Here is a 22,431-nt window from a genome sequence, read left to right as displayed (position 1 = left end):
TGCAACCTCCGCCTCCTGGGTTCAAGTGATTCTCCTGCCTCAGCCTCCTGAGTAGCTGGGGATTACAGGCGCCCACCAACAAACTCATTTTTTGTATTTTTAGTAGAGACGGAATTTCACCATGTTGGCTAGGCTGGTCTTGAACTCTTGACCTCAGGTGATCTGCCTGCGTCGACCTTCCCAAAGTGCTGGAATTACAGGCATAAGCCACCACACCGAGCCTTAATTTGTTTATTAAAAGAGAAAATGATATCGACATCTTTTAAACCTTAATGGGGAGATCTCAGGAAGGTAGGTAAAATTTTGTAGACAGGAAACAAGAAAACAAGGAGAATCCTAAAGCAAGAGACAGTTGGGGAACAAGCAGCAGCTTTAGATGCAGTAATTAGAGAACTGAGTTCTGCTTCACATCCCTTGTATAGAATTGTAGTTATTTAGGATTTTGGAACTGGGTATATTAAGGAACAAGATACGTTAAGTATATAAGAAAAGAAATAAGGTCTTTTCTAGTTGAATAATGCCTAGCATATACAAAAGAATTACATTATATTCCTTATATATATTCTTATATATTTATTATAGATGTTTGTGTACACACACACACACACATACTTTTTTTTTTTTTTTCCTCCGAGACAGGGTCTAACTTTGTCACCCAGGCTGGAGTGCAGTGGTGTGATCTCAGCTCACTGCAGCATTGACCTCCCAGGTTCAGGCGATCCTCCTGCCTTAGCCCCACAAGTAGCTGGGAATGCTGGTGTGTGCCAGCACAGCCGAGTACTTTTTTTTGTATTTTTTGTGGAGACAATGTTATACCATGTTGTCCAGGCTGGTTTCAGACTCCTGAGCTCAAGTGATCTGCCCACCTTGGCCTCCCAAAGTGTTGAGATTACAGGCCTGAGCCACCATGCTTGGCACTTTATTGTATTTTAATAAATGAAATGATGTGGTATGGAAAAAAAAATTCTGAATGGAGACCTGAGTTTACATCTCATCTTTGCTACTTAATTCTGAGGTTTCAGGTAGATTATTTAACCTATCTGAGTTTTCTTATCTTAAGGATAAAGATAAATTCACCTACCCTATGGGAGTATTAAGAATAAAGTGAAGTTCCTGTGTGAAAAACTAAATAACTATTTATTATTCTTGCTGTTCTTGGTTGGATTGAGTAGAAAGATCTTACGGTTAGGACATAAAATATGTCTATTTCGCTTCTAAAATGTAATATTTCTATAACTTTAATAAGGATGTGCTTTTAATAGTCAAAGAATAAATTAAACCTTTTAAAGCTGTGTTTTAAAAACTGTAAAATAATGCAATGAGAAACAGGCAAATTCAGATCATTTTATTTTACCTTGAGCAAGAAGACTATGCTAATGCTAATGCTTTGCTTCTCCCCCAACCCTTGCCGCCCTTCCCAAAGAGAAGAGAACAGACAGTAATGGCAGAGTATATTTTGTCAACCACAACACTCGGATTACACAATGGGAAGACCCCAGAAGTCAAGGGTAAGAATAGTTACTTGTGTATATTTAATCTCCTAAAGATTGTACCTTATTTCTAACAACTGAAGAAGATCAAAGTTCATATTCTTTTGCCAGAGACCTAAAACATTAATCACCTGCATACTTTAGAAAGAGAAAATTATACTATTATTTTCATCTAATGGAAAATTTGAGTTTCTTTAAAGCACAGAAAAAACCTTTGGCTGGATGTGGTGGCTCCTGTCCATTATCCTGGTACTTTGGGAGACCAAGGAGGGAGGACAGCTTGAGGCCAGGAGTTCAGGACCAGCCTGAGTAATGCAGTGAGACCTGTCTCTACAAAAACATCCCCCAAAATTGGATGTGTTAGCATGTTAAACCTGTAGTCCCAGCTACCTGGAGGACTCAGGTAGGAGGATCACTTGATCCCAGGAGGTTGAGGCTGCAGTGAGCCGTGATTGTGCCAGTACATTCCAACTTGGAGGACAGGTTGAGGCCTGTAAAAACCAATAGAAAAAACAAAATACTTCACTGGCACGTGAGAATATACTTATTATATATTTTAAATTACTAAGAACAGATTAGTAATTCTAAATCAGGGTTTCTTAACCTGGGATCACTGGTTAAGAATCCAGGGTATATGGCTAAGAGGGGAAAAAAATACATGCTCAGTTTTACTAGACTTTACTGGAAATTTAATATCTTCTTCCATTATGAATGTAGGCTACTACCATGTAGAATTAAGAATGCCTAGGACTTTGCCATCAGTAGAAGTCATAGGGTGTTAAAAAATATTCTGTGGTTGTTGTAGGTATCTCTGAATACTTGTTTATACACATCATTACAAGGACTTGCTAATTAATTTATTAGTAAAGAGATACATATATTATCACAAAAGTTTCCCTTTGTTGCCCAGGCTGTTCTCAACTGCTGTTCCCAATTCTTGGCTTTAAGTGATCCTCCTGCCTTAGCCTTCTGACTAGCTGGGATTACAGGAATAATGTTTTGACAATTATGTATATATAATGGTTTATCTTTGTAACATTTTATAGTAGTATGCATATTAGTTTGCTAGGGTTGCCTTAACAAAGTACCACAAAGGAGGTTGCTTCAACCACAGAAATGTGCTGTCTCACAGTTCTGGAGGCTAGAAACTTGAGATCACGATGTCAGCAGAGCCATGCTCATTCTGAAGATACTAGGAAATTATCTGTTCCAAGTCTTTCTCCTAGCTTCTTTTGGCCCCTTGGCTTGTGACAGCATGACTCCAGTCTTCACATGGCATTCTTCCTGTCTATATGTCTATCTATACCCAAATTTCCTGTTTATAAGGATATCAGTCCTATAGGATTAGAGGCTCACAGTACTTCAGTGTGACCTCATCTTTATACATCTGTAGTAACTCTGTGTTCAAATAAGGTCACATCCTGAGTTATGCGGGCCAGGATATAAATATGCATTTGGAGGGAGGACCCAGTTCAACCCATAACAATCTGTAATACTATCCATTTATTATACTGCCAGAGAGTTCCATTCTGCAAGGAATTTGGCAGATTGTACAGTGAGAGGGCATAGTCCTCCGCAAAACTGCCCTCGTTTCAGTCATCAGGCACAATATTGTTGTCCACAGGACAACTCCAGACCAACTGTCTACAAATTTGGGGGCCCCTACCACCACTCTTAGGTCTGATCAGTTATTAGAAATACTCAGAACTTATTGAAAACTCTTACAGTCACATTTATTTTAGAGAAAGGATGCAAAATAAAACCAGCAGAAGGAAGAAGTATGCAGGACAGTCTGGGAGGGCTCTGTATACCCAGAATTGTTGCAGGACAGTACACATTGAGGTTGAGTATTGCCAACCACGGAAGTCTCTGCTATCTAGGATTTTTTGGGTCGCTTGATCCCATACTGCCCTCTTGGTTGGCCTTTTGTCTACAGCCCTTCTGGAGATTTGGGCTAATGCCTTTAGTCTCTAGTTCCTCCAGAGGTTGGAGCTGATGTTCCATGTGCCATAGCCTCCATCATAACTCACATTATTGACTATCTAGTCATCAAAACTTCCCCACAAAGATATTCCTAATACACAGTTCATTCCAAGGGCCTAAAACATCACCACCCACTAGCTAAGGGCAAAAGCCAGACCTCTCTTTTGGTATAATTTCAGCACATATATTCCATAGCTCAAAAGTTTTAAGAACTTTTGTTCTGAAGGTATGGTTTAGGTTGCACTGAGCCAAGATCATGCTACTATACTCCAGCATGGGTGACAGAGTGAGACTCTGCCTCAAAAAAATAAAAATAAACAAAAGAAGATATTGTTTAAACTTAAAATAGCTTTTTCTTTCTACCAACAAATGACCATTTTCTTTCTAAATGAAGTTACTGCATTTACTTAAATTTATTTAGTTTCCATAAAGAAAGAATCAAGTTCATAGATAACATTTTTACTTCCTCTTTAGAATCTTCTAAGGATAGAATTGAAGAAGTCCCCTTTCTATAATTTGCTACCATTTTTTTGTTTCCCAAGTTTTATAGCTAAAGTTAGAATTCTGTTTTAACAACACAGATGACCTAGTTCTATCCAATTTATTTTCAAGACAACAACTTGTTACTGAGCTTATCATCTTGCAAATATAACAAATTGAGAAACCTCTTTTTTACATTTTTGGGTCTATATCTGACACTTGTATTTGGTTAGGTGAGTACAAGTTTTTTTCTGTTTTGTTTTGTTTTGAGACAGGCTCTCCTCTGTCATCCAGGCTGGAATGTAGTGACATGATCATGGCTTGCTGTAGCCTTGACCTCCTGGGCTCAAGTAATCTTCCTGCCCCAGCCTCTCGAGTAGTTTGGACTACATGCACGGGCCTCCACACCCAGCTGTTTTGTTTTGTTGTTGTTGTTGTTTTGGTTTTTTGGAAAGACAGGGTTCCTACGTTGCCCAGGCTGGTGGGAAGTTGCTGCCAAATGCACAAACTGCAATACATGATAAATGATGTGCTGGCAGTATGTAGGAAATAACTTGGAAGACCTAAAGAGAATGATCAATCTATAGTTAGAGTGAGGGCTCACTGTTTGTGAATCTTTTTACCTGTCTCATTTATTCCTCATATAGTCTCATTACGTAGACATTGTTATCTCTATTTTATGGACAAAGATACTGAAGTTTAGAGCAATTAAGCAGCTTGTCTAGGGTCACAGAGCTTTCAAGGTATAAAGATAGGTTTTAAGGAGGTGGCATGGAATACTTCATAAATAATATCTTAGGCCATGTGTGGTGTCTCAACCTCTGGATTCCCAGTGCTTTGGGAGGCCAAGGTAGGAGAATCACTTGCAGTCAGGAGTTCAAGTCCAGCCTGGGGAAAATAATGAGACCCCCATACTCTACATAAAATTTTATAATTTAATTGGGTGTAGTGGTATACACCTGCAGTCCTAGCTACTAGGGAGGCTGAGGTGAGAGAATTACTTGAACCCAGGAGTTTGAGGCTACAGTGAGCTATAATCATGCCACTGCACTCCAGCCTGGGCAACAGAGTGAAATTCTGTCTCTCTCTCTCTCTTTTTTTTTTTTTTTTTTTTTTTTTTGAGATGGAGTTCGCTCTTGTTACTCAGGCTGGAGTGCAATGGCGCAATCTTGGCTCACCGTAACCTCTGTCTCCTGGGTTCAGGCAGTTCTCCTGCCTCAGCCTCCTGAGTAGCTGGGGTATACAGGCACGCGCCACCACGCCCAGCTAATTTTTTTTGTATTTTTAGTAGAGACGGGGTTTCACCATGTTGACCAGGATGGTCTCGATCTCTTGACCTCGTGATCCACCCCCCTCGGCCTCCCAAAGTGCTGGGATTACAGAGATTCTGTCTCTTAAAAAAAATCTTTTTTTGAGTTGCCTTAGTAGAAAAACAGTAGATAATATGGGACAAACAGAAAGGCTTCACTTGGAGGTGTGACAGATCATATCTTATTTAAGGAAATGCTGAGTGGCCATACACTGAAATCATGGGATTCATGGAAGTGAGTTAGAGGTTTGGGTGCAGAGATAAATCTGAAAGGGAACATTAAGGCCAGAGTATAGAGGCTGAATGAGTGCCATATGAAGAACTTTAGGTCTTAATAATTGGTAGTGATGGAACAGTGATAGTACTTTACAGCGAAAGCTAATTTAATAAGATTTCTGTTTTAGGAAGATACTCTGTTAGTAGTATCAATATCAGAGCAGACTTGGAATGAGACCAGATGAGGAACACTAGTTAGGTGGCTGTTGAAAAAATGCAGAAGAGAAACAAAGCCCGAGAAAGGATGGTGTTGGGGATTGGAAATATAGATGAGCATGAAGACTTCTCTTTTTTGAGACAGAGTCCCATTCTGTCACCCAGCTGGGGTGCAATGGAGTAATCTCATCTCACAGTAACCTTTACCTCCCAGGTTCAGGCAATTCTCCTGCCTCTGCCTCCTGAATAGCTGGGATTACAGGCGCACACCACTACGCCCAGTTAATTTTTTATATTTTTAGTAGAGACAAGGTTTCACCATGTTGGTCAGGCTGGTCTCGAACTCCTGACCTTGTGAGCCACCTGCCTTGGCCTTCCAAAGTGCTAGGATTACAGGTGTGAGCCACCATGCCTGGATGAACATGAAGACTTCTAAGGCACAATGGTTAGAGCTTGGTTAACGAGATGTTTAAGGTGGGTCACTAGCTAATGGGGAACATAAGCCAGGTAGATGGCAGAAGACTTGAGTTGTAGTTGATGGACTTTCTGAGTTTAACCTGTTTGTAGGATGTCCACATAGAGATGTCTAGTATACAACTGAAATTACTGAATTGAATGGTTTTCTAAAAGATTTCTGCTATGTTTACTGATATTTGTAGCTTCTGTACTCGGCAAACAAGCAACTCTTTTAATATTTTTGTTTATGTTTTTTTTTTGGGTTTTGTAGTCAATTAAATGAAAAGCCTTTACCTGAAGGTTGGGAAATGAGATTCACAGTGGATGGAATTCCATATTTTGTGGACCACAATAGAAGAACTACCACCTATATAGATCCCCGCACAGGAAAATCTGCCCTGTAAGTTTTCTAAACATTGTAGATTAAAAGTAAAAAACTAGTCCTTCAGATTTTTGATATAAAGATTTGAATTAGCAAGGAGTGGAAGCGTTAGTATTTCTTGAGTTAGTTCGACAGTAGGTTTCTGTTTGGTAAGTATTTTGCATTTCCATCTCCCTCTTGGATATTTTATCCTAGAGATTTTCATATTTGTTACCATTTGTTCACACAGCACTAAGTGAAACTGTTTAGAATTTATAGGTATTGTACTGCTTACCAATTAATCTCTGGTTTTTGATTTTCACCTTCTTTCATTCCCATTATTTTTTGACTTTAAAAAAGCTCCCATTACTTCTCCCCTACCCCATTTCTGAGAAGTAACCTTTCGATTTGCTTATTTGCTCTATGTCTTTTTTGTATGTGGGAAAATATATAACAAAGTTTCTTGTTTTATATGCACATTTCACTGGCATTGAGCACATACCACCATCCATTTCCAGAGTATTTTCATCATTCCATACTGAAACTCTGTACCCTTTGAACTTTAACAGACCTGGTAACCAGCATTCTACTTTATTTCGCTATGAATTTGACTACTCTAGGTACCTCATATTACTGAAGTCATACAATATTTATTCCCATGTTTCTGGCTTATTTCACTAAGGTCTTCAAGATTTATCCATGTTGTAATATCTATCAAAATTTCATTCCTTTTTAAGGCTGAATAATATTCCAGTGTATGGATATATCACATTTTGTTTATTCACAAATATTTGCATTGTTTCCATTTTTTTTTGCAGGGGGGGGTTGTAAATAATGCTGCTGTGAACATTGGTATACAGTTATCTGCCTGAGGCTGGGTATGGTGGCTTATGCCTGTAATCCCAGCACTTTGGGAGGCTGAGCCGGGCAGATCACCTGAGGTCAGGAGTTTGAGACCAGCCTGGCCAACATGGCAAAACTCCATCTCTACTAAAAATACAAAAATTAGCTGGGCATGGTGCCGAATGCATTCCAGCCTCGGTGAGAGTGAGACCTCATCTCTTAAAAAACAAAACAAAACAAAACAAAAAAACAAATCTGTTTGAGTCCCTACTTCGATGACTTTTGTATCTATACCCAGAAGCAGAATTGCTGGATTAAATATTAATTCTGTATTTAATTTTTTTTTTTTTTTAATTTAATTTTTTTTGAAGAACTACCCTACTGTTTTTCAGAGTGTCAATGCCAGTTGACATTTCCACTGGTAGTGCAGAAGAATTCCAATTTCTGTACATTCTCATTAGCTCTCATGTTTTATTTCCTTTGTCCTCATTGCCTTTTTTAAATCGCCATCCTTAATGTGCTATTTCTTTCTTTTTTTTGTATTTCTCTAATGATTTGTGATGTTGAATATCTTTTCATATGGTTCTTGGTCATTTGCATATCTTTGGAGAATTGTCTCTTCAAGTCCTCTTCCCATTGTTTTTTGCAATTGAGTTTAGGTGTTTTCTGTATATTCTGGGTGTTATCAAAACATTATTTGCAATTATTTTCTCCCATTCTGTGGTTTCCTTTTTACTATGGATAGTGCCCTTTGATGCATAAAACATTTTAGATTTTGATATCTGATTTGTCAATTTTTTCTTTGTTTTCTTTTTGGGGGCGGGATGGTGTTTCACTCTTGTAGCCCAGGCTGGATTGCAATAGCACGATCTCGGCTCAGTGCAACTTCCATCTCCTGTGTTCAAGCGATTCTCCTGCCTCAGCCTTCCAAGGAAGCTGGGATTGTACAGGCATGTGCCACCACGCCCAGCTAATTGTGTATTTTTAGTAGAGACCGAGTTTCTCCATGTTGGTCAGACTGGTTTCAAACTTCAGCCTCAGGTGATCCGCCCACCTCAGGCTCCCAAAGTGCTGGGATTTCAGCCATGAGCCACCGCTCCTGGCCTGTTATGTTTTCCTTTGTCACCCGTGCCTTTGGTGTCATATCCAAGAAGTCATTGCCAAATCCAGTACCATAAAGCTTTGCCCTAAGTTTTCTTCTGAGAGTTCTTTAGTTTTAGTTCTTACATTATCTTTTGAGTTAAATTTTGTATATGGTGTTGGATAAGGGTCCAACTTCATCTTTTTGCATGTGGATGTCTGGTTTTTCCAAGCACTATTTTTTGAGAAGACTGTCCTTTCACTGTCCTTTCCCCATTGCATGGTTATGGCACCATTGTCAAAAATCATTCTACCATACATGCAAGGGATTATTTTTGGGCTCTTTATTCTGTTGGTTTGTATGTCTGACTTACCAGTACCACACTATAGCTTTGTAGCAAGTTTTCAAATCAGGAACTATGTGTCCTCCAACTTTGTTCTTTTTTCAATCTTCTTTTGTCTATTCAGGGTCCTTTGAGATTCCATATAGGATGGATTTTTATATTTCTGCCAAAAAAAAAAAAAGGTCTTTGGATTTTGATAGGAGATTTTATTGAATGTATAGATCACATTGGGGGTAGCATGGTCATTTAAACAATATTAAGTTTTCCAATCCACGAATGTGGCTATCGTTGTGTTTTCTTTAATTTATTTCAGCAGTGTTTTGTTGTTCTCAGTGTACAAGTCTTTTGCCTTCTTGGTTAATTCCTAAGTATTTTTAATTCTTTGCGATGCTATTGTAAATTGAACTTTTTTTAAATTTTCTTTTCAAATTGTTCTTAGTATATAGAAATGGAACTGATTATTGTGTATTGACTTGGTGTGCTGCTGCTTTGCTGAATTCATTTATTCTGGCAGGGTTTTTGGTGTGGAGTATTTAGTGTTTTCTTCATAAAAGATCATAGCATCTGAAAATGGATGCTTTCTTCTTCCCAATTTGGATATCTTTTATTTTTTTCTTGCTTATTTCCTTTAGCTAGAGCTCCTAATACTATGTTGACTGCAAGTGGCGAAAGTAGGCATTCTTGTGTTCCTCATCTTAAAGAAACAACTTCTAACCATTGAATATGATGTTTGCTGTTAGATTTTTATATATGAAGTAGTTTATTATTATATTGAAGTAGTTTTCCACTATTCCTAGTGTTTCCTATCTCTGTTATGGACTGTTTTATCATGAAAGTGTGTTGAATTTTGTAAAATCCTTTTTTGGTATCAAGTCAGATGATCATGTGATTTTTCCCACCCCCATTCTGTTAATGTGGTATATTATGATGATTTTTTTGTAGGTCAAGCCATTTTTGCATTCCAGGAATAAATCCTCCTTAGTCAAAAGGATTAAAATATGCTTTTACTATGCTGCTGAGATATTTTTTTTTGCTGATAACTTTATTTAGTATTTTTTCATCAGTGTTCATAAGGGATATTGGTCGGTAGTTTTTTTATAGTGTCTTTATTAGGCTTTCTTAGAGCAAAGGTAGTTCCCTATTACCTTCTAATTTTATATTTCTACACATTAAAAACTTTTATGTTTAAAGCAGAAACTGGGAAATCAGACCAATTTGGTATTAATGAAATTACAGAGGTAATTTAGATATGGAAATAAATTATTGATAGATATTATTCTATCATTTATTTTAGTTATATTTAAGTTTGGGTGCTTATAATAGAAAATCCTAAAACAATAGTGGTTTGTGTAAGATAGAATTGTATTTGTCTCCATCACTTAACAATAGTCCAGTGGACCTTACATCACACTACTACCATTGCTCAAAAAAGAAGTCATAATAAAAATCAGGAAATATTTTATATTGAATAATAATTAAAACACCACATATCATCACAATTTGTGAGATTTAACTAAAGTAGTCTTCAGAGGAAAACTTTTTGTTTTAAAGAAGTAGATGAGAATATAGTAAAGATAAAATCGGTGATCTCTGCTTTTACCTTGAGATGCTAGAAAAAGGAAAGTTATTAAACCTAAAGTAAGTACAAGAAAGGAAATAAAAGCAGAACTCACTGAAGCAGAAAAGAAACAATGGAGTGCTCAAAGCTAGAAGATTTATTTTTGGTAAATATTAATAATGCTAACAACCCTTAAAAATTAAATGTGTAAAGAAAAAAAGATGGATATCGCCATATATTTTACAGACATTAAAAAAAATAAAGGGTATACTTCTGCCAATACACTTAACATTTTAGATCAAATGGACAAATTCCTTAAAAGGTATGTCACCAAAATAAACACAAGAAGAGATAGTAAGTCTAAATACCCCTATAGCTGATAAATCAAAAGCATAATAATTAAAGAATTCTTAAGGCATGCCCAGTGGCTCATGCCAGTAATCTCAACACTTTGGGAGGCCAAGGTGGGCAGATCACTTGAGCTCAAGAGTTCAGGACCAGCCTGGGCAACCTGGTGAAACCCCATTGCTATAAAAAATACAGTATATTAGCCGGGTGTGGTGGTGCATGCCTGTAGTCCCAGTTACTTGGGAGAGTGAGGCGGGAAGACTGCTTGATCCCAGGAGGCTGTAGCGAACTGAGATTGCACCACTGTACTTGAGCCTGGGTGACAGAGGATGACCCTGTCTCAAAAAAAAAGAAAGATTTCTCATGAAGAAAATTCTGGCCTAGATGGTGTCACTGGTAAAGTTTATCAAACTTATAAGTAATAAATAACATCAGTCCTATTCAAATTCATTCATAAATACAAAAGATGGGAATGGAGTTTATCAAACTTATAAGTAATAAATAACATCAGTCCTATTCAAATTCATTCATAAATACAAAAGATGGGAATGTTTTCTATCTCATTTTATGAGGCTCCTATAATATTATTACCAAAATCAGATAGGAACAGTGTAAGAAAATTATTCACTAATATTTCTACAAACATAGGTGTAAAAATCATTAACAAAATAATGGTAAATTAAATCCAGTTATGTATAAAAATGATACTATACTATCATCAAGTGGAGTTTATTTCAGTAATAGACTAAAGGAGGCTGGGCTTGGTGGCTCATGCCTGTAATCCCAGCACTTTGGGAGGCCGAGGTAGGTGATCACCTGAAGTCAGGAGTTCAAGACCAGCCTGGCCAACATGGTGAAATCCCATCTCCACTAAAAATGCAATAATTAGCTTGGCGTGGTGGTACACTCGTGTAGTCCCAGCTACTCAGGAAGCTGAGGCAGGAGAATCTCTTGAACCCAGGAGGTAGAGGTTGCAATGAGCTAAGATTAGGCCACTGCACTTCTGCCTGGGTGACAGAGCAAGACTCCATCTCAAAAAAAAAAAAAAAAAAAAAAAAATAGACTAAAGGAGAAAAATAGTATGATCATTTCTGGAAAAGCTTTTGACAAAATACAATGCAAATTTATGATAAACTCTCAGCTACCTTGGAAACTTTTTAACTGAAAAAAAATTTACCAAAAGCTTACAGCCAACATCACAATTAATGATGAAATACCCTAGAAGATCAAGAATAAGACAAGAATATCTATTTCACTCAATATTTTGTTGGTATTCCTAGCCAGTGCAGTGAGATGAGAAAAAGAAATAGAGGCCAGGCACAGTGGCTCACACCTGTAATCCCAACACTTTGGGATGCCAAGGCAGGTGGATCACTTGAGGCCAAGAGTTCCAGACTAGCCTGGGCAGTATGGTGAAACCCCTTCTCTACTAAAAATATAAAAATTAGCCAGTTGTGGTGGCAGTCGCCTGTAATCCCAGCTACTCGGGAGGCTGAAGCAGGAGAATCACTTGAACCTTGTGGGTAGAGGTTAGAGTGAGTGTGCCACTACACTCCAGCCTGGGAGACAGAGCAAGACTCCATCTCAAAAAACAAAAACAAACAAACAAACAAGAAATACAAGGTATATAAATTGGAAAGGAAGAAGTAAAACTGTCTTTTTTCCCCTCACAAATAACATAATTTTGTATATAAAAAATCATAATCGGCTGGACGTGGTGGCTCATGCCTGTAATCCCAGTGCTTTGGGAGGCCAAGGCAGGCTGATCATGAGGTCAAGAGATCGAGACCATCCTGGCCAATGTGGTGAAACCCCGTCTCTACTAAGAATACACAAATTAGCTGGGAATGGTGGCACATGCCTATAGTCCCAGCTACTCTGGAGGCTGAGGCAGGAGAATTGCTTGAACCCAGGAGGCGGAGGTTGCAGTGAGCCGATATCGTACCACTGCACTCCAGCAAAAACCATAATCTAGAAAAAACTACTAGAATTAGTAAGTGAATTTAACAGCATCACATAATATAAAGTCAGTGTACAGAATCAGTTGTTTTTTTTTTGAGACGGAGTCTCTGTCACCCAGGCTGGAGTGCAGTGGCGTTATCTCAGCTCACTGCAACCTCAGCCTCCCAGGTTCAAGTGATTCTCCTGCCTCAGCCTCTTGAGTAGCAGAGATTACAAGTGCACGCTACCATGCTCAGCTAATTTTTGTATTTTTAGTAGAGACAGGGTTTCATTGTGTTGGTCAGGCTGGTCTCGAACTGCTGACCTTGTGATCTGCCCGCCTCAGCCTCCCAAAGTGCTGGGATTACAGGTGTGAGCCACTATGCCTGGACCTTTTTTTTTTCTTTTTTTGAGATGGAGTCTTACATTGTTGCCCTTACTGGATTGCAGTGGCGCCATCTCACTGCGGCATCCATCTCCCAGATACAGGTAATTTTCCTGCCTTAGCTTCCCAGGTAGCTGGGATTAGAGGCACCTGCTACCACACCCAGCTAATTTTTGTATGTTTAGTAGAGACAGGGTTTCACCATGGTCGACAGGCTGGTTTCAAACTCCTGACCTCCATTGATCCACCTGCCTCAGCCTCCTAAAGTGCTGGGATTACAGGTGTGAGCCACTGCACCTGGCCAAATAGATCCTTCTTGAAAGTCTCATATACCACTTCCACTTAGAGACTTAAGTTATATGGCCATATAGAGAAATGTAGTCTTTATTATAGTAAGCAGTCTGCTCAGTTAAATAACAAAGGACTTACTTAAGGATAAAGGAAGGAATAGATGTTGGGATAGACAGCATTCTCAGATAGAATCCCTTTTACCTAGCCCTCTTAGATTTGGCAGCATTTAAAAGAAAATCCTGTAATAGTAGCTTCAACAAGATCAAAATTTTTTTGTTTTTGCTTTTTCTCTTACTTAAAAGTATTCATGGGGAAGTATCTCCCAAAAACTAAAGAATGGTTGTATCAGGAATATGCTGTATTTTTGTATTTAGCTAGTAAGTGCTGAGAGGGGGTGGGATGTTTCACTTTCCTTCAGTGTTATCTTTTACAAGCAGCTTTATTTGTCATGTTAACCTTTGTTCTTCCTCAGAGACAATGGACCTCAGATAGCCTATGTTCGGGACTTCAAAGCAAAGGTTCAGTATTTCCGGTTCTGGTGTCAGGTTAGTGTTGGAACTATATCTCTGTACTCCCTTTCCTTTGTTTTGTTGCTTATGTTACACAGTGATTGTGAAAATACTTGACTCACAGAAAAACAGATAAAACAGGAAGCATTAGAATCTCTTTCCCCTATTTTTAGAGCAAATAAATAGTTGTGTTTTTTTGTTTTTGTTTTGTTTTTGTGTTTTAGTATAGACGGGGTTTCACCATGTTGGCCAGGCTGGTCTCAAACTCCTGACCTCATGGTCTGCTTGCCTTGGCCTCTCAAAGTTCTGGGACTACAGGTGTGAGCCACTGCACCAGCACAAATAAATAAATTTATCGGTTAGATCATTTGTGACTTTGGTTGTTCAGAAAATTAAACCTCATGTAATCCCAGCACATTGGGAGGCTGAGGTGGGCAGATTACACGAGCTCAGGAGTTCAGGACTAATCTGGGCAACATAGTGAGGCCTTATCTCTATAATTTTTTTTTAAGAAGAAAATTAAACTTGAAACCCTTTGAACAAATAAAAAGAAAAAAGAAAAACCACAAACATTGGTTACTTAATAATGTGTCAAGTAAAATTTTTTTTTTTTTTGAGACTGAGTCTTGCTCTATAGCCCAGGCTGGAGTGCAGTGGCACAATCTCAGCTCACTGCAACCTCCACCTCCCAGGTTCAAGCAATTCTCCTGCCTCAGCCTCCCGAGTATCTGGGATTACAGGCACACACCACAATGCCTGACTAATTTTTGTAATTTTAGTAGAGGCGGAGTTACATCGTGTTGGCCACGATGGTCTCAATCTCTTGACCTCGTGATCTGCCAGCCTCGGTCTCTTAAAGTGCTGGGATTAGAGTCGTGATCCACCTCACCTGGCCCCATTTTCATATATTAATCTATAATTAGCATGAATACAGATCCATTGGTAAATGTTATTGAATATAAATTTATATATTCATAGTCACATTGTTTCTGTAAGCATAGATAAAAGTAAATAAAACTTTGCCCTTTTGATTTTTTGATAGGCTGATTTAATGGTGAGAGTTGACTTAAGTCATTCTTCTGTTTCAGCAACTTGCCATGCCACAGCACATAAAGATTACAGTGACAAGAAAAACATTGTTTGAGGATTCCTTTCAGCAGGTATTGTTTCATTCGCTCAATTTTTCCCCTTGCTGCTACCCTAGGACCAGCTTTTGGTGCTGGCAGTTTAATCTGAACAGTTTGGAACTTCTTCAGTTGAAGTCCTTGAAGTTTTCAAGTGTGATCTCATTGCCAGTACCCTTAGGTCTTAAGAGGATATGTGTGTGTGTTTATGTGTTTCAGGTTTCCATTTATAAACTGGTATTTGATTTGAAATAAATGCACACGTAAGATAATAGGTTTTTGGTAGCCAAAGGTCTGGAAATACCCATATGAACATTAACAGATGTGTAGAAAGGAAAGGGGAAGACTTTTTGTTTTTGCACTTCAGTATTACTTGGATTTTTATAATAAGCACAATTAAATTTGTTTTTTTTTTATACAGGAAAGAAAGTCTGGTCATTGTTGACACTATCTAAAAAAAATACGAGTTTCCCAAAGTAGTCAATGGATCTTTTCACTTGTCTTCAAAACTTAATTTACTCACCAGGCATGGTAGCTCATGCCTATAACCCTAACACTTTGGGAGACTAAGGCTGGTGGATCACCTGAGGTCAGGAGTTTGAGACCAGCCTGGCCAACATAGTGAAACCTCATCTCTATTAAAAATTTTAACATTAGCTGGGTATGCTGGCAGGTGCCTGTAATCCCAGCTACTCAGGAGAATCACCTGAACCTGGGAGGAGGAAGTTGCAGTGACCTGAGATGATGTCATTGCATTTCAGCCTGGGTGAGGAACGAAACTCCACATCAATTAAAAAAAAAAAAGACTTGAGTTACTCTATTTATTTTTATCTTGTAGATATCACTAATAACCTACTGCAACTAAATGTTAAAGTAATTGTGTTATATAGAAGATTAAAATAACTGAAAAAATCTCTTAAAATGAAAACATCTGGTTAGTCCTTGTTTTATAGCCAGATGCAAAGTGATTCTTTATTTTCAGGCACCAGTGATATTGCAGCAACTACAGCTTTAAGAAGTATGGAACTGAATGCAAAGGGAAAACAGATTGAGACAGTTGATAGTAGCTAACTGCTTGCTTTCAGAATCAGTTTCGTTCATTTCCTAATAGAACTTCAATTATTGACATTAAAGGAAAAAGCCAGTTGGCATCCTGCTATGTAGTTGCAGAAAACGTTTTAGTGGGAACTGGAGCTATATTGAGGCCATTTAGAGAATTATGAGTCATCTCCTTGATCTAAGTATCAAAGGCCATTCCCCACCCTAGTCTTTGCCCATTTCTAATTTTTATGTTCAGAACTATCCTTTTATCACTCTGTTGGATGAGTTTCTTGAAACAACTTCCTAGTACCAGTACTGGAAAGTTACAAAACATGTTAAACTGTTCCCTTATCTTTCGACTTTGAAACCTAAAGTCTTTTGTAGAATAACAGACTACATGGCGCTAAAACAGTTATTTAAAATTGTCACAAAAGTAACAAAACTAGGCCAGGCGCTGTGGCTCACGCCTGTAATCCCAGCACTTTGGGAGGCCGAGGCGGGTGGATCATGAGGTCAAGAGATCGAGACCATCCTGGTCAACATGGTGAAACCCCGTCTCTCCTAAAAATACAAAAAATTAGCTGGGCATGGTGGCGCATGCCTGTAATCCAAGCTACTCAGGAGGCTGAGGCAGGAGAATTGCCTGAACCCAGGAGGCGGAGGTTGCAGTGAGCTGAGATCGCGCCATTGCACTCCAGCCTGGGTAACGAGCGAAACTCCGTCTCAAAAAAAAAAGGTAACAAAACTAATTGCAAAATTAGCATTAGCATCAGATTTTCTTTGGATAGCTGTTGGATAAAATTGCTCTGGATAGTGTTTCTTCTGTTAACATAGCACAACTGGTTATGGGGGAAAATACAGGAGAAAACAATGTTTTTCCTTCATATTAGGCATTTGTTAAAAGGAATTATTTAAATATAGTTTTTACCTTGTAACATTTCTCATTTGGGTTGCTATATACCTAGCCTATACTATTTGTAGAATACTTGGCATAAACATATACATATATCATAAGCATAGAATTTTTTTGTTACATCTGGGACTTTCTGGCTTGAGTGGGATGTGAATTATAAATGCGATAGTTTTGTGGGGGAACTGAGAGAACCTTGGCATAAGCAAGTTATTTACTGATCCTCTCTGGATATTTATATGTGAGAATTCATCCCCCCCCAAAAAAATTCATTCTTATCACTTGATAAAGTATAGGCATTATATCAACTTCTCCCTTTCCAGGTTCTTACATATTTTTTTCCTAAGAGTAATTGATATATGCAGTGCTATACGCATACAATTTTGGTCATATAACTAGTTTTACATGGCAGGAAACCAAATGACATATTCATTGTAGCTCAGTAATGGTACTGTCCTTCAAATATGAAGATGATCCTGCATTGGAACTGAATCATATTCTGAGTGCAAAAAAAAAAAAAAAATTAAAATGATCGTATTAACCACCTACAGTGGGACACAAAATTTGAGTAGTTTTTCTAGGTATTTATAGGTTGCCACTGAGAATGAGTTTCCAGAGTTAACTGGGTCTCTCTACAGCCACTGGTTTAGCTGTTAGTGTACCTTTGGCTGTTAATCAAAACCAAACCTAATAACCAAACCAGAAAAACTCCACCTAACCTCTGACCATGCCCATCTGTATTGTAAGTAATTGATATAAGCAACATGGTAAGTCAATAGTAGCATCATTAAAAATAAAATCACAGCCAGGCGCGGTGGCTCATGCGTATAATCTCAGCACTTTCAGAGGCCAAGGTGGGCTGATCTTCTGAGGTCAGGAGTTCAAGACAAACTTGGCCAACATGGAGAAAACCCATCTCTACTAAAAATACAAAATTAGCTGGGTGTGGTGGTGTGTGCCTGTAGTTCTATCTACTCGGGAGGCTGAGGCAGGAGAATGGCTTGAACCCAGGAGGCGGAGGTTGCAGTGAGCTAACATCATACCATTGTACTTCAGCCTGGGGAACAAGAACGAGAACGAGACTCCATCTCAAAAATAAATAAATAAATAAAATTACATGTGTATAAAGTATATAAAAATATAGATGTGTATAATAAAAAAATTATTAAAGTTTACTATAATGTATTTTCTGTATGTGTGGTTTTGACTAGACCATGAACACCTTTCTATGTCATGGGAGATTTAAATTACCTACAATGAAGGAGATGTCAAACTTAGAAGTGGTAGACAATGTTTTAATAGCTTTTTTCACCAATTATTTTACTTTATTGTTTTTTTAGATAATGAGCTTCAGTCCCCAAGATCTGCGAAGACGTTTGTGGGTGATTTTTCCAGGAGAAGAAGGTTTAGATTATGGAGGTGTAGCAAGGTAGTGATAATATGAATACTCAGAACTTAGTTCCTTTCCTCCAAAGGTACCATTACACTTTGCTTGCAAGTATTATTTTCTCAATATTATATTTTAGGAAAATGAAATATATCAAATTATACCTTTACTACGCTGTAGCTACAGAATTTCAAAAAACATTTAATTCAGCACTTTCTGTGTCATGTGCAGGTGATTTATTTCACCCCCATCACCCATTTAATCTTCAGGGTAACCTTAGAGTGAGATAGAATTTTACAGGATAACAAAGAGGCTTAGAGACTCACCTAAGGCACATAATAAATTGTAGAGCCTGGACACGGTCTTTGTATCATCTAACCAGTAACCATTGTTCCGTCTACCACCTCTCATATCTGTTCCACAGAAAATACAAGGCCTTATAGAGATCAGGTCATTTCCCCCACCACAGATTACCGATACATGTAATAGTTACTCAGTTTGCAACTGAGATTAGTATATTTGTCATGAAAATATAGAAGGCTGTAGGAAATAGGAGTTGAAAGTCTTAATTCTGCTTTCTTCATATTGGAGCTTGGAATCAGTTCCTGGAAGATAGTCTCAAGTGAGAACTGCTTTGCTTATTCCATAATAATATATCACACCAAGTTAAAAATTTGCATAGAGATGGCATTGTGCAAAAGTAAAGGAAAAAAAAGAGATGGCATTGTGCAAAGACAAGGACTTTGGGATCAAGACTGGATTTGAATCTTTCTTCTGCTTCCAGTAGTGTGACGTTGGGCAAATATTTTCATCTGTAAGATAAGAATAATAATATCTACATTTCTAGGATTATTGTGAAGTGTAGAAATATTGTTTATTAATTACCTAGTTCAGATTCTGTGTCTTCGCATGCTCACTAACTGGGGCTGACATTATATTTTAGTAGTTCTTATTTATATTGTGTTTCATTAAATTATTTCAATTTAATGATGTAATTATAGATAAATAATAAATATGAGTAGAAACGTAATTTTGTATAAGTTAAAGGCAATTGAAGAGGAGAAAATAATTCATTCTTAAGAAGAAAATCAACTGGCAATATTAAAGTATATCACGAGATATACTTATCATAAGAGGCATGAACTAACAGGAAAAGAGATCCAGATTACACGTTTATGCCTCATGTATTGCCCTGGATCACCCATGTTACGTAGTTTTAGTAACCATAATCTTATGTTAATATTGGTTCATATTTTCACAGTATTTCACTTAGAGTCTCTCAGAGGATTTTCTAATATGTGAGTGGCTTTAATTAAGTGCTTTACTGCCTCTGTGAAATTGGAAGATTCTTCATATTCATTAATGTGTAGGGAGTAGTGGCACTTGATGGGGATTATTATGGGACTTAGAAATAAATGGCATATTAGATTGATTTCAGCCACTCTACTCACATGGGTCAATAGTGAATTTTAATTTTGCCTATGAATAGTATTTCATTGATTCTATTACTGGTATTTTCGTGTTATAATATCTCTGAAATTAAGATGTATTGCAGTTAAAATTGGGAAAAAACTGTTTAGTGATTCATAACATAAAGGTGTAATGATGTCTTAGATTCTTTGAAATGTAGTAGGTTTTATGCTACCATCCCTGCAAAATAGATGTGAGTTTGAACAGAAGCAATAAAAATCAACATGAGATTAGAAAACTCTCACTAGCTGTGGGGTATAGAACCCTGAGAACTTTATAGCACTGTTCTTTGATTTGTTGGCATGGTAACCTACAAGATTTTTCATCATAAATTTTCTTTTGATTTCAGAGAATGGTTCTTTCTTTTGTCACATGAAGTGTTGAACCCAATGTATTGCCTGTTTGAATATGCAGGGAAAGATAACTACTGCTTGCAGATAAACCCTGCTTCTTACATCAATCCAGATCACCTGAAATATTTTCGTTTTATTGGCAGGTTTATTGCCATGGTAAGTGCAGGTCAAGAATTATGTTTACTTTGCTTATTCAGCAATACTAAATTTTCTCGTAGGTGCCATAACAGATCATTCAAGTTAAAGGGAAGTGTTTTTTGGTTTTGTTTTATTTTTTGTTTTTGAGTCATAGTCTTGCTTTGTTGCCCAGGCTCGAGTGCAGTGTCACAATCTCCACTCACTGTAACCCCTGCCTCCTTGGCTAACCTCCTGAGTAGCTGGGATTACAGGTGTGCAACACATGCCTGGCTGATTTTTGTATTTTTAGTAGAGACAGAGTTTCACCATTTTGGCCAGGCTGGTGTTGACCTCTGATCTCAGGTGATCCACTGCCTCAGCCTTCCAAAGTGCTGGGATTACAGGTGTGAGCCACTGTGCCCCACCAGGGAAGCATTTCTAAATAAAAATTCATCTAACATATTGAAATAAAATGATTATTGTACAATTATTGTAAGTGCTCTTGTTTCCTTTTTTCATAGGCTCTGTTCCATGGGAAATTCATAGACACAGGTTTTTCTTTACCATTCTATAAGCGTATCTTGAACAAACCAGTTGGACTCAAGGATTTAGAATCTATTGATCCAGAATTTTACAATTCTCTCATCTGGGTTAAGTAAGTTTCTTTTTCCATGTAATTTATTAAAATATAGTTTATATGTGTTCCATGTGGTATTGGCAACTTACTTAAACTGTAAGCACATAATTGGTTTATTGCATTTAAATGATCTATACTATATATCAAACCTGTGTTTTTATTCAATATGATAAATTTTACAAAAATATACCCTAAATCTTTGGCAATAATATGTTGACCTTAGAATAGAATCTTCCATTTTCTTCTCATTTTAACATTACAGCTTAATATTAATATTATTAATTATTTAAGAACATGAGCCTTTAGTTAAAAACTTATAAATTATGATTGAATTGGTGGATATAACACATAGTTCTAATTTCATTTGTGCAGAGAAAACAATATTGAGGAATGTGGTCTGGAAATGTACTTCTCTGTTGACAAAGAAATTCTGGGTGAAATTAAGAGTCATGATCTGAAACCTAATGGTGGCAATATTCTTGTAACAGAAGAAAATAAAGAGGAATACATCAGGTGAGAGTGCTCCTTTTTACATTTCACTTTTTGTTGAACTACAGCACATTAATAATTGCTTACTAATATCTACAAAAATAATATTTATCTCTCTACTAATCATTATCCTATGTAGGCAGTCATTTTTCATTTCTAAAAAGAGTCTTTTAAAGTGTTTTTAAAAGAGTTTTAAGGATAAAAGTCATGCAGGGTCACTCTTGTAAACATCAGTTCTGTAAGCACTATACTGTATAACAAGTCATTTAAAATAATCTCAAATATATATTCAGATATTTTCACAGCGAATATTGTAAGGTATATTAGTCCGCTTTCATGCTGCTGATAAAGACATACCCAAGACTGGGCAATTTACGAAAGAAACATGTTTAATGGACTTACAGTTCCACATGTCAGGCCTCACAATCATGGCGGGAGGCAAGGAGGGGCAAGTCACATCTTACATGGATGGCAGCAGGCAAAGAGAGAGCTTGTGCAGGGAAACTCCTGTTTTTAAAACATCATCATTGGATGGGCATGGTAATTTACACCTGTAATCCCAGCACTTTGGGAGGCTGAGGCAGGGGGATCACGAGGTCTGGAGATCGAGACCATCCTGGCCAACATGGTGAAACCCCATCTCTACTAAAAATATGAAAATTAGCTGGGTGTGGTTGTGCATGTCTATAATCCCAGCTACTCGGGAGACTGAGGCAGGAGAATTGCTTGAACCTGGGAGGCAGAGATTGCAGTGAGCTGAGATTGCGCCAGTGCACTCCAGCCTGGTGACAAAGCAAGACTCCATTCCAAAAAAAAAAAAAAACAAACAAACAAACAAAAAAAAACAGCAAAAAACACCTCATCATGAGATCTTGTGTGAGACTTACTATCACGAGAACAGCATGGGAAAAACCCACCCCCATGATTCAGTTATTTCCCACTGGGTCTCTCTCACACACATGGGAATGATTAGAGCTACAAGATGAGTTGTACTTTGTCCTAGCAGAGGTTCTCCATGAGGGCCCCACCCCTAGAGCAGAATTTTGCTTGAGCATCCAAGCATTTCTATACATTTTCTGAAATCTAAGCAGAG

The 22,431-nt window shown here is 37.7% G+C and overlaps 1 protein-coding gene and 1 long non-coding RNA gene across 8 annotated transcripts in view; one reads left to right on the top strand and one right to left on the bottom strand.

Moving 5' to 3' along the window:
• Positions 1-22,431, top strand: part of ITCH (itchy E3 ubiquitin protein ligase) — a 150,142-nt gene that overhangs the window by 89,619 nt on the left and 38,092 nt on the right. For all 6 annotated transcript variants that reach the window (XR_004742718.3, XM_035298060.3, XM_035298061.3 and 3 more), the window contains 8 exons: positions 1,424-1,508; positions 6,422-6,550; positions 13,774-13,846; positions 14,899-14,970; positions 18,226-18,314; positions 20,092-20,251; positions 20,734-20,867; positions 21,222-21,362. Coding sequence is in view for 5 of the 6 variants with exons in the window: in XM_035298060.3 (XP_035153951.3) it covers positions 1,424-1,508; positions 6,422-6,550; positions 13,774-13,846; positions 14,899-14,970; positions 18,226-18,314; positions 20,092-20,251; positions 20,734-20,867; positions 21,222-21,362 (883 nt within the window). In the remaining variant the exon portion in view is untranslated. The remainder of the gene's footprint in view (positions 1-1,423; positions 1,509-6,421; positions 6,551-13,773; positions 13,847-14,898; positions 14,971-18,225; positions 18,315-20,091; positions 20,252-20,733; positions 20,868-21,221; positions 21,363-22,431) is intronic.
• LOC118153525 (uncharacterized) overlaps positions 10,881-22,431 on the bottom strand; it is a 35,970-nt gene continuing 24,419 nt past the window's right edge. Inside the window, exon 3 of one of the 2 annotated variants that reach the window (XR_008481136.2) lies at positions 10,881-11,019. This is a non-coding gene — a long non-coding RNA (uncharacterized LOC118153525). Of the gene's footprint in view, positions 11,020-18,950; positions 19,085-22,431 lie in introns of those variants that run through there. The other variant, XR_004742719.3, reaches the window with a different exon arrangement.

Source organism: Callithrix jacchus, chromosome 5, assembly GCF_049354715.1.
Source record: "Callithrix jacchus isolate 240 chromosome 5, calJac240_pri, whole genome shotgun sequence".
NCBI lineage: Eukaryota > Metazoa > Chordata > Mammalia > Primates > Cebidae > Callithrix > Callithrix jacchus.
The sequence above is the reverse complement of the archived record's forward strand: the minus strand, read 5'-3'. Positions and strand labels throughout refer to the sequence as shown.